Source organism: Calonectris borealis, chromosome 1 (genome assembly GCF_964195595.1).
Source record: "Calonectris borealis chromosome 1, bCalBor7.hap1.2, whole genome shotgun sequence".
NCBI classification, from domain to species: Eukaryota; Metazoa; Chordata; class Aves; order Procellariiformes; family Procellariidae; genus Calonectris; species Calonectris borealis.
The window spans coordinates 17,618,131-17,635,831 of NC_134312.1; the positions used below are offsets into that span (position 1 = coordinate 17,618,131).

Consider the following 17,701-nt stretch of genomic DNA (forward strand, 5'->3'; position numbering starts at 1 on the left):
GCCGGCGCGGCGCAGGGCAGGCGCACGCCGGGCGCGGCGGCGGGGCTGGGGGGTTGCTGGTTGCCGCTCCGCGCAGGGCCTGCGGACGCCGCGCCGGGCGGACCGCGGGACCCGCCTCCGCCGCCGGCCGCGGGAGCTCGGGCCGGGCTGCGGCCAGCGGGGCGCCTCGCTCTGCGCCGCCGCCGCGCTCCTGCGGGCCGCGCCGCGCCGCCCGTGCGGCCGCCCATAGGCCGCCCCCGCCTCTGCGGGCTCCCGCCGCGGGGCCGCCCGCGGCCGGGGGCGGGGCGGGCGCGCGGCGCGGCCCCGGCGAGCGGCTCGGGCTGCGGCGGCGGCGGCGGCGGCGGCGGCTGCGCAGGGCGCTCGGCACGGCCTCGGCGGTGGACGGGCACCTGCTGCCGCCCTCGCCCGCAGCGGGCAGCGGCGCCGCGCTTTGTCCGGGGCTGAGCGGGCGCGCCCGGCCCCGGCCCGCCCCAGCGACCGGCGGCTCTCGGGGCGTCGCCTGGCTCCGGCGGCCTGGGCACCGCGGGGAGCGTGAATGAGAGTTTGCTCCGATTTACGAGCAGGGTGAGTGCCCCGCCGGGCCGCCTCCGGGGGAACAACGATCTTTTTTTTTTATTTTGTCCGAGCCTTCCCGCCCCCAGCTGGGGCGGCGGTGACCCGCTGGCCCCGCGGGCTGGCGGACAGACGCTCCCCCTCACCCCGGGGCAGGGCTGCGTGCGGGGCGCGGTGCCTCCCGCCGGGCCGGGCCGGGCCGGGCCGGGCCGGGCCCGCCGCCCCCCGGGACGGGGACCCCCGGGAGGGAGTTGCCACCCCTGTTCCCTCCGTCGCCTTTTGTTCGGCTCTCCCGGGGCTGGGGGGGAAGGGGGCGGCGGGGGGCGGACCGGGGGGCTGCGGGAGGAGCCACCGGGGAGCTCGGCCGGTGGCTCCGTCTTTCTGGGCCTTCTTCATCCGCTTGCGGGAAACGGGAGACCGTCCCCGTGGGCGCTGGGGGTGTCCGGCTGCCCCCGTCCCTCCCTTCGTGGGCGGAGGAGCGGCTCGCTCTCCTCCCCGCGCCCCTCCGGCGCGGAGGAGCCGTTGGGCTGCGGGGCCAGGTGTGCATCGCCGCCTCCGTCCCGGGGAAACGCCGAGCCCGGAGCCATCGGCTGTGGTAAACGCGGCGTGGGTAGGATGGCGGTGGACCCGGTGAAGGTCACATCTTTCTGCACCAACGCCGTTCCTCCTAGCTGGTCTCCCGAGTTGTTGTTGTCTTGGGGACCGTGTCCTGGCTGCTGGAGCGCGGTCCCTGCCGGACCTGCTCCTCGTCTCCGCGCTGCCGCGCAGCCGGCTTCGATCATGGTGGTGGTTCCTACCGCTGCTTGCGGGGATCCCCCTTGGGGGGGGCAGAGCGAGCTGCATCGCGCCCCTCCTTTACCTCTTCCCGGCCGGGGGGCACCCGGGTGGCATCCGATTTGGAAATAAGGCCCGGGAACGTTGTTTTTGTGGCGAGGTTTGCATTTTGAGCTTTAACTGAGCTGGCCGAGCTAGGGCTGGCCGCATGTTCAGATTAAATAGTAGCCAGTACCGATCCCTCAAAGCGTGCAGCGTCTGGGTGCCTCTTGGTGGGGCGCGATGAGGGACGGCGTGTTGGAGGAGTGGGAGCAGGGGAATGCTGCTGGAGGGCTCCCTTTCAAGGAGGCGGAGAGGATGGCAGAGCCGTGGTGCTGGGTAAAAGGCTGTTTTACAGTCCAAGCTGTCAACCCGGACTCCTTCAGAAAAGCTCCAGTAGGTGTGCACGTATTTCGTGAGCCTCCTGCGTGCTTCTGTGGGTCATCACTGGGCTTAAACGTACGTATGGGGCAAACAGGGGAAAATAACAGCTTTTTGTCATGTTTTTGTGTCATGCTTCGTTACTGCAGCTGTAGCGTTTTAGATTGAATAGAAGTGGTACTGTTAAGCTTGTGTGAATGTGGAGTGAATGATGGACAAGTTCTCGGGTATCACATTTCCAGTGCTGGTTGGGATGGGGAAATACTTAACAAAGTAGGGATTCCAGGTGCCTGTGTTCTGCATTATCTGACAGTATCCTGCCTTAGTTTTTAACATGTGATAAGTAGTTTCATTCCTCAGAATTAGAGGTGTGAGCTGTCTTAAACCTCTTTTTTTTTTTTAAATGCCATATCTAGTTATCAAATGCCTTATCTAGTTATTCAAAAAGGAAGGGCTTTTTTTAGTCCTAGTCTGTGTTCTGCTGAAGCTGACATTTAAGCTACTAGCTGTGAAAGGGATAAAATATAAAATTAATCGATAGTGTTATGATACCAAATTGTGCAAAAATCCCTGAAAGCCTGAGTTATGTTTCACTGTTCTTCATATGGTGGCCACAAGTATGTTTGGCTCATCCCTGTGCCGTAATAAAGGTGGGTTTGGGCTGAGATGCCAGACTGAATTGAAGATGAGCCATGCCGTGTTTCCAGCTCTGCAGGTAAGCTCTCGGAGATGGTTTTGGCCGGTGGCAGGTGGGACTAACCTCAGCTAAAGTGTCAGACTGATGGGTTTGGGTTTTTTTCTCTTTTAACTGCGGCACTAGTGAGACCCGGTCTGCTCAGCACGTCCTGGGTCAAAGGGTGACTGTGGAGGGGCGCAGGGGAGGCTGCTGCTGCTTGAGCATATGTATCCCGCTCCTTGGCACGGTACGGCTTCTGCTGTGGGTGAAGGCATCACCCAGGCTTTGATCTCCCTCCTGGCCCGCCTTCCCGCCTTGCCAGCATCACTATGGCCTGGTGACCTCACGTCGGCACCTGTGGGGGAGGGAGGAATTAAGGGCTGGGAAAAACCTGTCCTGGCTCGGCTCTTCGGTGGGACCCGGTTTCAGAGAGACTGGCAGAGGGGAGATTCCGACTGAGGAGGCAAAATCAGGCGGCTGACACACAGCCCTGCCGTCTTCCTGGCTGGAAACTAATTCCCGGTGATTTACAGCAGGTAGCCAATGCAGAAGCTGCTCCCTGGCCCTACCCCTTCTCCTCCTCCCAGCATGTGATATTCAAAGCTTGTAGGAACTGAAGTTCATTTTAAGAGTGAATGGCTGAGGCAATATTGGATGCCAAAGAGATTCAGTATTGTTTGAGACCTGGGGGAAAAACCGCAACTTTAATATTTTATTTTGGTAAGGGAACTTCTGCAGTATCTGAGAAGTGATTAGCGCTGCTGTTAAAGGTCGGGTATACTTCTGGGTTATGGAACACTGTCTGTGGATACATATGAAATACATACACGTGATATTACGTATATGTGTTGTATCTTCAGCATCGTTCTGATACTTGAGTATTCACTGCTTAATACAGAGACTTCAAAGCTAAGGAGAAGCATTAACTGTTTAACCCCCAAAGCGATGGCAGATCTGTTGGAAAATTAACAAAGACCCCATTTCATCTAATTTTGTCTGCTGAAAAGTCATGCTTTGTTTTTTGACTCAGTCACCACCAATGTTTTGTGTAAAACATGGTCCCATTAACAGTTTTATGGTGAATACCTTTTTATTTAAGGAGTAATAGATCACATTTCCTGATGTTTTGTTTCTTATAGGTCTAAAAAATAAATGCTGTTCAGGAATGCTTGAGTCAAGGGCAACATGTACCTTGCTGAATTTTTTGGGTTAAAGCTATGTGGCTATTCAATGGCTTGTCCCAGTCTCTTCCTCCCTCTCCCTAGCCCAGTATTTATCAGGCTTAGCAGTGATACTCTCTAACTTTGAAGTCCCCAAAGCCCTGGCTATTACCAAAACACTCCAGTATTATGTGCAGAAAAATCTGCCATCCCGAATTGGAGGCTCTCTTGTCCAAACCTGATCGTGTCATGCCCAAATAAAGTACACCATTTTCTAGCTTTATCCTGTAAAACTTTTTCCTTTTCTTTCCTATATAGATTTTTCTCAGCTAAATAATATCTATATGGCAACATCCATGCTAGGAGGAGAGATGACTTCCTCTAATGTGTTATTTTTATGACACAGAGTTTGATCAGAGGGAAAGCTTTTGACAGTAAGTGCTTAATCAGGGTCTTCCAAAAGAGATTCTCTCTTTGCCCACTGCCCTGGCGTTGCACAGTGGCAGGTTAATCTATGAAATAATCTGTGCACAGAAATACAGCCATCAAAAGTAGCTTTTGGGTCATAATGTTGGGTGCTTCCAGGGTTTATGTGTTTTGATCTTTCAAGTTTCTGAACAAATGCAAATTTCCTCTTTTCATCTTGTGGTCATTGTCATTGATAATGGGACACACAAACTCACACACACACAAAAAAACCCCAAGAAAGTTAGACCTTTTCCTAGGAGGTCAGAATTTATTAAAACAGTTATAGTTTAGTGGTGAACTCACCTTAAAATTTAATGAGTTAGTGCTGCTTTTTGTTATGACATAAGAAAATGAAGTAAGGAGTCTTTGAAGCCACTTCAGACTTCATAAATATTAACAGGCTCTGCAGTCTTCACAGAGAGTAAGTTCTGGATGTTTTTTCTTCACCTTAATAGTACAGTTTCTTTTGCACAGTGAATCTTCTTGCCTTGACTAAACTGAAAGCGTAGTTATCGGATGCACACCAAAAATACTGTATTTGTGGTTAGGAATGCTCTTGCTGGTTTTCCCCTCCTCTCTTTCACACCCAGTCCTTTCTCCTGGTGCATGCCCTGGTAGCAGTAAATTGAATTCCATGACTTACAACACCAGATCTTCAGAGGTGCTTAAATGATTGAAGATGCATTTTTTTTGTTTCTGAGAGTAGTGGAAGGTAAAGATTCCCAATGTGTTCAGTTGCATTTGAAAAATGCTTTCTGTTTGCATCTTGGGTCACTCTATGTGTTTAATACTTGCCTGTGTTAATGAGGAAGAAAACCGCTGGCAGTATTTTCTAAACATACCTTGAGAATACTTAAAATTGTCTCTTTTAGTTTAAAAGCTAGGTTTGCATCTTAATGAAAACTGAAGTTCCGTTTAGTTGCAGCTGCTTACAAATCCCTAATTAATGCAGCAAGTTCTTTGTCATGGTCTGTGAAGAACACATCACCTGTTCTAGATACAGATGTTAACAAGAATGCATCAGACTTACTGTAAAACTTGTTCTAGGTGTCTCATCAGTGACTGTAGAGAACTAGTCTTTTTATTTCACAGAATCACAAAGTGGTCGAGGTTGGCAGGGACCTCTGGAGGTCATCTGGTCCAACCCCCTGCTCAAGCAGGGCCACCTAAAGCTGGTTGCCCAGGCCCATGGCCAGATGGCTTTTGAATATCGCCACAGATGGAGACTCAACAACCTCCCTGGGCAGCCTGTGCCAGTGCTCAGTCACCCTCACACTGAAAAAGTATTTTCTGATGTTCAGAGGGAACCTCCTGTGTTCCAGTTTGTGCCCATTGCCTCTTGCCCTGTCTCTGGGCACCACTGAGAAGAGCCTGGCTCCATCGTCTTTGCACTCTCCCTTCAGGTATTTATATATGTTTATAACATCCCCCGCCTTGAGCCTTCTCTTCTTGGGACTGAACAGTCCTGGCTCTCTCAGCCTTTCCTCACAGGAGCGATGCTCCGGTCCCGTCGTGGACCTTCACTCGACTCTCTCCAGTGTGTCCATGTCTCTCTTGCACAGGGGGCCGCAGAACTGGGTGCAGCACTCCAGCTGTAGCCTCACATTTCCCAGTATGCTGTAAAAATAAGAAACTTCTAAAGTAAATTTTGAACGTGTTTTTTTAGGATGCAGGTCCAAGAGGTCACTTCGGTGCTGTAAGTCACTGATGCTGCTTCTCTGAGTACTTTTGCTCTTCCACAGGAGCTGATGTTGAAAACCCCAAATGCTTCAGCGTTTTCCTGATCCCATCAGCGCAGGCTTTGACAACTCTTTTGACCTGTGATTAAGGGATTTATGACTAGGTTTGCTGGCTACATATGCAAGTGTGTACTCATTAGATGCTGAGTCACACGGGTACGTGTGTTTCTTGGGGTGTGTTCATATGGACTGCTGTCTGAAACAGAGCTCGTTTCAGTTTTGAGTGAATGCTTGCTTACGGTTGCGAGGGCACATCCCTGCTGTGGGCTGGTGTGGTTCTCCAGCAGCCATGCCACGCTGCGTCGTGCTCCGTCGAGGCTGACCTGCTGGCTCCAAGGGCACTTTCTACATTGCTGCGTTTCCCTGGTGACGTGCCTGAAGGTGAGCATCTGGCTTACAAACTAAACCGAGTAAAGTTTGGATGCTTCCTTATTCTGCCACATCTGTTTTGTATGCTTATGTGGGTAACTGTAGTCGATGTTAAATACAGAATTTGTAAACAGGGTTTTCGTTTTTAGGTCAGCACTTCAGGTGCGGAATAAAACTGTTAGTGTAATGCCAGTAACACTGCTCACGGACAGGAGGGAGAGAGGAGAACAAGAAAAAGGAGTAAAGCACGAAATACTACTTTATCCTTGGGATCCTCATCAAACTCTGTGGGAGAGGACACTCTTGTTTCTTGACCATTGAGCTTCCCCTCTTGTATATCTAGGTATGTGTAGTTGGTTAAGGTGGTTTTTTAAGGTTCTTAAAGAACACAGCAAAATTATGTGGAAAAAGTAGTTAGCAGTTGCTTGCCTTGTCTATGTCCAAATACAGTGGTTTATAGATCCATTTTAAATTTCCAAAGTACTCCCCCGAAAGTAACTGCACAACATGAGAGGTCTATACTTATCTTAATTAAAGCGAACAAAGCTATGCACTCCATGCTGGCCTAGTGTATGCAATTAGTGACTGAGTGCAATTAGTTTCCAACCGCTAAAACTGTCTTATCAGAGCTCTCAATAGGACTGTCAGCAGTTTGTATTAGTATCTGGCATTACTAATGCTCAGCATTTTTTACCATGTTGTCAAAGCCACTTGTTCCTTCAATATCCATTTCAGGCATTAGGTTACTTATATACAGAACACTTCAAATTCACTGGTTTGGAAACCAACTAATTCTCAGAGACTGAAAATTAGTACCAGGTTTTTCAATGAAGGACACCCAAGCATCTTCGGATGCTCAAAGCAGGGTTTATTTCATAACCTAGAGTTTATCATTAGCTTAAATTTTGAAAAGTGGCTTCTTCAAGTTAGAAATGTGTATGCAAAAGAGAACTTCTTAAAAGAGTTTTAGCTCTAGAGCTACCTTCAGAAAAAAGCCCTCCAGCCTCTCACTGCTGATTTTACTACCTGAGGCTCCACGTTCCTTCTACATTCAGGAAATGGTTTGCGTGTTTTTCTTCCACTCTCTCTGGATCTCATCTCTGCATTCCCAGGTGTGCACAGTAACTGCATTTTAAAATAACTTGACGCACTTTTCAAGGTTAACAGCATGTTGTAGTTCCTGGGGAAATGTAGCAGGGCTAGAGAGAGGCATGTGGATTTATAGCCGTCAGTGGTATTTAAGCAGTGTCACAGCCGTAGGGCTGGGGAAATATGAAGCCTCTAGAGAAGGATCTCTTCAAATGTAGTTTGAAGGCCATGCATAGTCCATGATGCTGCGTTATAAGCCTGACAAGGATATCTTTCTTCCATCTTGCTTTTCGTAGAGCCAGCTGATGTCTGTAGTTTACAGCTTCAGGGTCCCTCCTAGTTATGTTAGGACTGATGAGGGCGTCTAAATCCTGTAATTTACTGTAATTTACTCCAGATCTGAGTCTGTGGAGCCATATAGTTCTGTGCTTTGGGTGCAAGCTGCTTTCCCAGACACTCCTGTAGTAATGTGACCACCACCAGTGTTTGGGTTTGTTCCAGGGACAACGTGCTGCCAGAAACTGGGTGAGTTTATGCTTTCTGGGTTGACTGGAGAGGGTGGCGTGCCTAATTTGAGTCTTAGAGGTCTGTGCAGGAAAGAAGAGACGCATCCGAAAATATCCATAACCCTGTTCCGTGAGTGAAGGGACCAGTAGCATGGGATCTGAGCGTTTTGTAAGATGCACAACTATTGCAACAAGGTACCGTATTGCAATGGGAAAAAATAGCATGTTCAGCAGCCAAAGATGAAATGCTGTGTACCTTCGGTTTGATGTTCCTTGCACTTACCTGGCCCTCAATGAACACAACTTCAGCTACCTGATTCAAAGTCAAGCTGCAAGATGATCTGTAGTCTGGGATCCTATCTCTGAACTCACTTTTAGGTTTGGGGCTTTCTTCATCTTCCCTCTTGCTCACCTTTTCCCTTGTGAGTCAGGGAGTAGTGCCGAGGGAGTTGCCTGCACGTACTGTCCTTGAAGATCCTGGCTGCTTCCTCTTGCCGCGTGTAGCCGAGAGGTTCGATTCCCAGCAGCTGCCATCCTGTTTGTGTGGGGCAAAGGTAGCTGTGAAGCGTGGGACCTGAGAGCAGCAAAACATCCAAAGCATCCTCGTGTGACTAATATTAGGGTGACTTTGGACTGTGATCATCAGATAACAGTAACAACCAGCTCTCTAGACTACTAACTCTTGCATCAGCTTGCAAGGATCATGTCATCGGAAGGAGTAGGAATAAGTGGAGTCTGTATAACTATGTTCTTTATGTAGTCTGACTTTTCAAAGCATTAAACCACTTCTAGGCATTATTCCAGATTGATTAACTTTATAATTCTTTGCACTTCTGCAGTGCTTTCATCCAAGATCTTCACGCTTCTCTTAAAGGCTGATTTACAAAGCAACCCAAAAGGTATCACCGAGTGTCTGAGATCACCTTTTGTACAAAAATGTAGTGTGGCTTGGTTTTGTGTAAAACCCTGCACGGTCTCAGCAGCTCTGTGGGATCACCTGGGCTCGTGCAGTGAGGAAAGTCCTTCCCAGCGAGCCGTGGAGCGTCCGGCTGGAGACGCTGGCCCTGTAAGAGGACTGCCAGCTGCTCAGGGTGCTGTGCTCCCCAGGTTTTCCTGAGCTGTAAGAGCTTCCTGGAAACTCACGGTAATTAAAACTAACGTCAAGAGGTTGCAAAACACTGCAGAAATGAGGACTGTGGTTTCTTCCAGATTATCTGGAGCTGGCCCTGTTTTGTTTCAGAGAAACGTTCTGAATATAAAGCTTTTGATGCTTATAAAAGGGTCTGGGCCTACTGTAAAGGATTGTGCCTTCCCTCCCCAGCGGAGTCACTTACAGGGCTGGTGAATGTACGCACATTCAAAGCTCTTATTTTTACTTTCAGTTACGGGAATAACCAGCCAAAGTGGGATAGTTCTGACTTCCCCAGAAAACTGTATTGGATAACATTTTTACAGCACATACACTTTCTCTAAAGCGACTTCGGCTGCTTTCCTGTTTCTGCCGGTAGCAACCTCTCCCCGGCCTGAGGGCTCTGCCAGCCACCATTTCCTCTGACGCTGGATCACTGACCCCTCTACAACAGCACGCTGGAAACAAGTGAGGCACAAATACCATTTCTTGGACTATTTTACAGGAGGAGCGTGGACCTGACTTTGCTTAACAGTTTGAATTTGCCTGGTGAAGCTCTCTGGCCCTCGGCAGTCCTCTGCTGAGGCAGAGCAGGGACAGCATACGCTTTTTGAATGAGAAACAATGACCAGCATTTTCAGCCCGGTTTTCCTGGTGGAACGCAAGCCTGGCTGTGTGCGGTGTCCGCTTTGGATTTCGCTTGGATGCATACAGCTATCCTGCTTGGAGACGATGGGATCTTATTCAAAACTCATTTTCTGTTTTGTTGTTAATGCTTTGAAATTGCATAAATATTTTTTTCTTTACAGATAAGCTTTAAGTATTAAGCTGTTGTCTGTGACTCATTAGTCTACTGTTGGTGACAATTTATTGTCTTTGTTAAATCATGGAAAATCTTTCCATGCAGTTTGTATTCCTTATTGTCTGAAGCGAACTACATCTGTTTATCTTACCCTGAAGGTGGCTTTCTTCTCAGCTGGCTAAAAGTTCATCATAATATCTGAGAGCTAATATGAAAGTACAGCAGACCTCACTCATTGCACAGAAAATTCCATGTGCGTATTTAACTGTTGAACAATTGTATTAGATGAGTTTTGGAAACACTACATGGACTGACACAAAAAAGAGTGTCTGTTTGCTTTAAAGGTGGTGATTTGCTTATTTTACTTTCTCCTCCCTTTTCAAAAGCTCCAGCTGAACCAAGTCTTGGTAGTTACATAGACTGGCATTTTCTAGAGCTTTTTTTAATTCAGGGATTCAGTTGCTATGAAGTTAATACTGCATTCTTGTAAAAGTCAGAAGAAAAGTAGGTAAACATATACTTACTGGAAACGCTAAGAAGGGGTTGGACCTTGAAGATGACTGAATGACCACAGATTGCTCGTTATCGGAAGTGGGAGATGAGAAACCGTGTTTAGGAAGCAGATGCATCGCTGGTGGTTCCAAACCGTGGAGGAAATGCCAGACACCAACTCTTGAAGTAGATGAAGCATGCAGTTTTTCTTTCTTACAAGTTGATAACAATTTGAAATAACTTCTTTTTCTTTTTAGATAAAGATTAACCAGTAGATTCAACTCTTAAAGTTTTTTGCAAAATGCAGTCATAACTAGTAATGTGAGCATTGTCACCGGGGTGTGGGGGAGAGCAAAGCGCTGGGCCTGGCAAGGTGGAAAGGAAAGGTCAGCTGGTAGCCAGTCCGCTAAAGAAAGCACCTTTATTTAAAGGTATTCAACTGCGTGAGGTTCAGTAGTCCTGTCATTCCTGAAGGGAGACAACTTCTTCCATCCCCCATGTGCTCTTGTACGCACCCTCGTGTAGGAACGCCAGTATGAGGTGGTCTGACCTCTTCTGTAGCCTTGTTACCAAATCCAAAGACTTTTTTTTGTACATGTGTGAGCTCTTAGTCAAAGGTCTTAGGGCTGGTTATACACAAATCGGACGCAGCTTTCCCATCTTACTGTTTGTCGTGATTCCTGGGCACCCAGAAACCTTTCCAATGACTGGAGAACAGTCTTCTAGTTCAGAAAACCTTGCTTTCCTGTCTTCTGGGTTGTGTGGCTGCCTCTTCTGAAGGAGAGGTTGTAGCAGGGCATGTTTTTTATTCTGCGTATTGCAATACCGCTCTTGGAGGCCTGACGCCTCTGGTATGCTGTGGGGCATCAAAGCTGAGTGCAGCAATAAAAACCCAGAACAGTCCTTGATTAGAACTGCTGTTTAGTTTCTGAAGATTTTGTACTATCCAATAAATAGAAGGATTTGGCAAGAGTATCAGTAGGATGTGTGTATTTACAGCTTCTCTTTTCACCCTAAAGGCAGCCTGTCCCTGTTTCTTGTCATCTCACCTTCCATGGCTTAGGTCTTGCTTAGAACAGACTCCCATTTACAGCCATCCCAGGTCTCTGCTCAAGCTTAGTTAGCCTGCCTAGATCCTGCAGCTGAAGGCCCCAGATGCCTACAACAAAGAAATCCAAAGATGTCATCTTTCTTTTTCTTTTTTTTTTTTTTTCCTTCAGCAGATTTGGTGGTCTGTAGTTTGCTTTTGGGCACAGATGGGAGCTTCTTGGAATCCTAAAATATTCAAGAATAATGTGGTATAATGTTGGTGGTGTGGTGTGTGGTGTTGTTTTTGTTTTTTTTTTTTACATCGATGGCAATTATATAAGCAAATCAGAGGTTAGTGGGAGTTCAGTGCTAGCTGATGGTTCGATCATGTCCTGCGGTCTTCGGCATGCTTCTGTCATTAATGCAAAAAGTCTCGGAATTCCAAGTTTCCATGACTTTGAGAGACTGTGTCTGTTAAAGCATTTGTGTAGTGTAAACAAAAGGCTTGATATCCCCAAACCACAATTTGAGCCTGATCAGTGATTAAACTTTCAGGATCCTTCTCGAAAAGTGAAATCCATAGATTAGTTTTTAAAATTCCAAGATTTAAATATGTGAATATTAGTAAAGTAATTGGGAATAAGTTAGAGCTGGAGGAAGTCCTAGTTAAGAGACTGAGAGAAGTGTCAAAAATGTTGCTCTCTGCCTTCGTTTCTAGTCCTTCACCCAGATTTTTTAGGGAATTTTTGGGAGGTCTTTTGGAGGTCTGTGGGCTTCAGCTGGTGACGTGGCCTCTCAATTTTGCCATGAGGCACCTTGGCTTCTTTCTGGCTTTGACTTGGAAAACCAAACCATTTCCTAGGAGTGGCTGGATGAAGAAAGGTGGGATCTCTACAGAAATCTCCTTTGTGAACTTAGGAAGCTCTGAAATGGGCACAGCTGAAGCGTTTTTACGGTGGCTTGTGGGACAGGTAGGTGTGTGCGAGGAATAACGCTCCCGGCCCCTTCCTTCCCCACCCCAACCATAACTGCTCAGAAAGATATACTGTGTGTATGTGGCTCTTTTTCTTCAAGTGCTTTGACTTTTGGACCTTTATCACTGCTAACTGAAGTGTCATCATGGCATAAATAAACCCGTCAGCTCAAGTAATGTAATTCTGGCCCTCATCCCAGTCTTAGAGGCAGACGTAAATGCCATCCTGTAGCTGTCTTTTAAGTTGCTTGATCTGATTGAAATGATGACTGAAATAATCTTATTTCTTCTCCCTTGGTTTCTTCACTTCATTACTAAACTCTCCATCCTGCTATCTTTGTGTTAATTTAAATCTATTTCAAGTCTGAAGGCTCAGCGATGTGCCAGGTTGCTATTTACTGTCATTGGGTTTGTATCATTTTAGCAGCCTTACAGGCTTTGCGATGTATTTGTGACATTTTGAGATGAAAAAATACTTTGTTTTGAAATAGAGCATGCGAAGAGTATGGTAGATCAGAGTGCTTGTACAGGCTCAGTTAATGAACCGAAGAGCTGAACACCATTGGATTCATAGGTTACCCCATGCTTAGGATCAAAAAACCAAACTGGCAGAGACTTTTTTCTCCCTCTTCCTTGTGTTCAGTACATCTCGTGTTGAAACACGGTGGAAACCTTACTAATATGGCTCTGTCAAGAGAGGAGCTGGCTTCTCTTGGGAGAAATGCCACTTGGCACGTAACGACAGCAGGCTCCCCCTCGGTAGAGGAGGGGAGCTGGGTATGTTGATGTGCCCTGGTTTATTTAAAGGCTTGCTCTAAGATATCTTGTTCCAGTTGTTTCAAGCAGCTTCAAAAATGTAGTTGTTAACTCCTGTGTATAATTTTTTTTTACCATCTGCAGTTATGAGGCAATAGGATATAACAAGCACCATTAAAATGTTAATTTCCTACAAATATGGCCAAATTAGTAAGAACTGGGCTAGTTTATGGTAATAGCCTCAGCTGGCTGGTTTACTGGTTAGGAAGAGGCTTTGTTACCTTCCTTACAGATGTATGTAACGTGTGATTTCTGTGTTTTCTTGAAATTATGCAACTTCTTGTTTAGTTTTCCTCAACTCTACTCATGCTTTAAGGAAGCCTCAAAATCGCTCATAGAACATGGCTGCATATCTCCATCTTTCCTCCCCTTTCCTCTGTTGGTCATGCGTGCAGCCGTATATGCCAAGCTGCTGAAGGTGGACAGCCGAGCCGCCCCGAGTGTGTCTGGAGACGAGTGGGTTATGCTTGCTGGCCGGAGTTCATCTGCGGCAGTGTTGAGTGTTTGAGTGATGAGTTTTGGTTTTGTTTGCAAAATGAAACTGGTTTCATGAACTAATAAAACTTGGGAGAAAAGACAAGAATGCATGGGAAATTTAACTGGAGTAATGTCTTTTCTTCCCCGCTCTTCCCCGCTCTTCCCCGCTCTTCCTCGCTCTTTCTCTCTCGTGTATTTCCCTATGAGTGTCTGACTCGCAGGCTCCGTCATTCTTTCTGAGGTTATTCCCCTTCCCCGCATAGACCCACACTGTCGTCCCCCATCTGTAACTGCTGGTGGGGTGAGGGGACACCCTCTGCTCAGCCTCACCTTCATACTTCTCCACCAATTGCCTATTTAACTGTCACAACTGCTAAGCACGTGTGGCAGCCTTTTCCTGGTGTCCGTCTTCGATCTTCTGCTCAGAGCAGTTAAAGGTATCACCAAAATAGGCATTTTTAACAGCAGTGGATATTATTACAGAGGTTATTGGGAAAGAGCGTGGAGGAGATGCCCAGACTACATGTGCTTCTTGGAAGAATCAGATTTAATAGCAAAGATTTCCATTTATTTTTGCTGTCCAAAGCATGTTAAAATCAACATGTGAAATGAAAGATCTGCAGCTATGGCAGAATACCCAAGCAGTTTACTAAACAAAAGAGTTAACTTGCAGGATTGTGATTATATTCCTTATGGCCCCTCTAGTTTCTCATAGGGTTGGATACTCTGCTGCCTGCTGTGGCTATAAAAGCTTGGGTTTGGGTTTTTTGTTGTGTTGTTTTTTTTTTTTTTTTTAATTCAGGATTACTATTGTAAGCGTGGGGACAAAGAGCAGATATTCTACCTACTGAGGGAATGATGCAGTTTGAAATGTGAGGGAATAGAGGTTTGCTCCTGTAAGGGAGACTACCTTGAACAGCAGGGCCTTTCAACCTTAAGCCTGCCATTTCATTATGTCAAGAGAAGTTACTTAAATAGCTAAATTATTTAAACAAGTAATTGCAGTCCAGAAATCAAACCTGTCATTTGGGTACTGTGATTCAGTCCTGTTTATAGCATATGTGCCAACAGTACAGACGGACTTACGTAAAGAGTTGCACTCTGAAGAAATAGAGGAGAGGTCCGTGATACCCAGAGGACAAGTTTGCTGCTTTCCTGTGTCACCCAACTTCCTCTGCTATTTCCAAACTCTGCTACGTGGAGAAAAATATCCCTCTCATATTTTGACGAGCTGTGTGGGTGGGAATGGAGGAGGCTCTTTTCCAGAGTGCCGCTTTCCAACGGAGCTGCTCTTCACATTTCTGTCAGTCTGGTGGGAGCTTGACCTTGAGTTTTTTTACTCTGTGATAAGATTTCAAGGAATAGTTTACATGGCTTTTACAAGTGGTTGTGTAGTACAGACAGTGCCAGAAATGAAGCTGATGCCTGAAGCCCGACTTACTGTATGAAACTTGCTGTTTCTCCATTACTCCTTCGTGTAATCTGGATAAATCCCTCCTTCGTGTGTTGTGCAGCATAGCAGTCTTTCACACGGTGTCTTTTTACATAGTATCTATGCAAATTTTTACGTAATCTTCTGTGCCCCTTCGTTTAGAAGTTGACATGATGAGGAATTACAACACTACAAACTTGCATAATCCACACAGCAATTTTTTTTTTTTCTGCCCTATACCTTCTGTGCCCGTAGCACCAACTTCAGAAGTATTTTCAGGTTTTTGTTGGGAGGAAGGGAGAAGGAACAGAATAAGCAGCAACACTGCTTCTCGCATGGAAATGTGCAGGATTTGGGGATTATAGACATTCTTTATAAGCTCAAGGCCAGTATATACGAAGGAAATTGAAGTTCTTAATTATAGTGGTGGTTGTAATTTGGTATGTGCTAGCTATGTCTTTGTAGTTCTTCATCTACCAAAAATGTTGAACTTTTTACTTATGAGGGGAAAAGTTAAAAAATTTTGATTTATTAAAATTATTTTTATGACTGTATGGTGGTTGGAGAGCTACTGGTGATTGGTAAAAGACTCAATTCCTTCCATCAGCTATGTGCTGACTACAGAAATCAGTGACGGACATCTCAAATACTTATCTGTTTTTATGTGGTTTATTTTTGCAACATAGGTATTTCAGAGTCTTAATGGATTCTCAAATCAGCAGTAGAATAGTTAAAGTTTGCAGAAGTTAATTACGAAGTGTTGTACACAAAATCACTGCATCCTGGGAATCTTCCTCTGAAAACTCGCATCCAGGTGGTTTCATGATAACTTTTGTTACTTGCTTACAGAGCTGTTAACGTTGGCTTCTGCTGAATTGTCTCCCTCAACTGAGGGAAGCCCCTCAAGATAGACCATCTTGCTGTACTCTGGGTATTAGCCTTGTTCTCAGTGAGGTGCCCCAATAGCTGAATAATTTGAGGACTGTGGACGTGGCCCTGTGGTTGCTTCGTGAACAAAAAAGTAGGGGAGTTCATTTTATCATCGCCTATCTGACACAGCAGTTATAGGTCTGTGGTCTTTTGCCTGATAGCTTCAGTAACTCCTTCTGTACGGTCTTGCCGTAAGTGAAACGTGGTGCATAGGGAGCTTGGCCCCGTGGCACGTGTGAAGTGTTCAGACTTGCAAGCTGCCTACGCGTGGTGCTGCAGATGTTTGTTGGGAAGGGCTGGGGCAGGCTTCTCTTTCAGCGAAGGGTTGCGCACTCTCAGCTACGCTCGGTGGAGGGACATGCACTGCATGGGGGTCAGCAGAGATTAGTCAGGCTACAGTTGTTAGCCGTGCGTCGCGTCCTGCTTCAAATGTGTACCTCTTATTTCTCTTTTTTTCCAATGAATAGCAAGGTGAAATCTTTGTTTATCAAAAAAAGAATATGTAGTCATTCTTCAAAACTAGACCATGTTTCATGCCTTGGTTCTGGTTCTGAAGATTGCTGGGTGAGCTACAAGCAGTCACCCTGAGCAGATGACTGCTGCTGAGAGACCCCTTCAAGAAATACCTGCTAGGTCCAAGCCATTCTGCATCGACCTTGGAAGGCTGTTCTCAAAGTGTTTTTCTCTAAGCCTAGATTACGGTTTGTTTCCGCAGTGTCTTTTTTTTAGCAGTATCCCCCTTCCCTGATTTATCTGTATTTATTATCTGAAGATGATGAAAGTGCAGTTGGAATTGTGGAAAACGCAGTCAGCATCGAACAGGTGTAACTGCATTGGTCTCAATAACTTGCATTTTCTTCACTTGCAAGGATAGAGTTAAAGTTCTTCTTCAGGGCTATCAGGGCTCACACTTTCTAAACAGTTTAGTGATCACCTTCCATAATATACTTATTAGTCTGAATAAGATGTTCCGTGCTAGTACATGTACTTCTGACTTTAAATGTTTATTTTAAAGCAGATTGTAAAAGGCCAACTTAATTCTGAGTGCTGTGTCAAGCCAGGCTTCTTACACTTCAATTTGAACAGTGGAAGAGGAGATCTATGCAGTGATAGCCTAATCTTACCCTGTGTTAGTCGTATCCTGTCCTTCCCCCCATCTGTCACCTCCATGTCTCTTTGTTTTTATAGGCAGAAGTTGTGGTGCTTGCTTATGGCAGTGCTGCCCCTGTGCCCCGGCTTCTTGCTTGGTTGAAGACCAGCCAGACCTGAGCTGCCTGAGCGTTCTTGTGCGCGGAGGCTCTTGCTGAGCTAGTGGTGTTCATCTTCCCGTCTTCGCCCTCAGCTCCCCTCACTAGTAGTGAAAATTCAGAGTGAGGAAGCAGAAAAAACCCTTTCGTCAGTGCCGAGCTGTGACAAGCTCTTCCCCAATCCCTCAGAGAAGAAACTGAAGCTCTGGTGTGGGACTGATTTCTGAAATGTGCCTCATGGCAGCTTCATAAACACTGTCTTTAGGGTGAGGGTTTGCAGTCGTTTAACCTGATTTAAGTGCAGGTGGCTGCTGTAAAAGGATGCTTTCTCGCTCTGCCCACAACCAGAAACATTTTCTGTGCGGGAGGCACGACAGCTCTAATAGCTTGTGCAACCATGAGTGAGGCTGCGTAGCTGTCTGCTCCAATTAGACTGACCTTGCCAGAAAACAAACACAAAAATTAGTTGTATCAGCAATGAGCTGATAAACCGCATGGGTGGTCAAGTGACATAAAGGCCGTGGCAGAAATGAACGGTGCTGCTCCCTTTGGTGTCAGCCTGTGATCAAGTGGGCTTCAGGCTTGGCTGGGCTCGTCTGGGATCGGGATGGGTATGCAGCA

At 46.6% G+C, this 17,701-nt stretch overlaps 1 protein-coding gene across 2 annotated transcripts in view; it reads left to right on the forward strand.

Moving 5' to 3' along the window:
• Window positions 1-353: 353 nt before the first annotated feature.
• Window positions 354-17,701, forward strand: part of GRAMD4 (GRAM domain containing 4) — a 78,518-nt gene continuing 61,170 nt past the window's right edge. The window contains exon 1 of one of the 2 annotated variants that reach the window (XM_075145993.1): window positions 354-564. In XM_075145993.1, the coding sequence (XP_075002094.1) occupies window positions 536-564 (29 nt within the window). In that variant the 5' untranslated portion in view covers window positions 354-535. The remainder of the gene's footprint in view (window positions 565-17,701) is intronic. The other variant, XM_075146001.1, reaches the window with a different exon arrangement.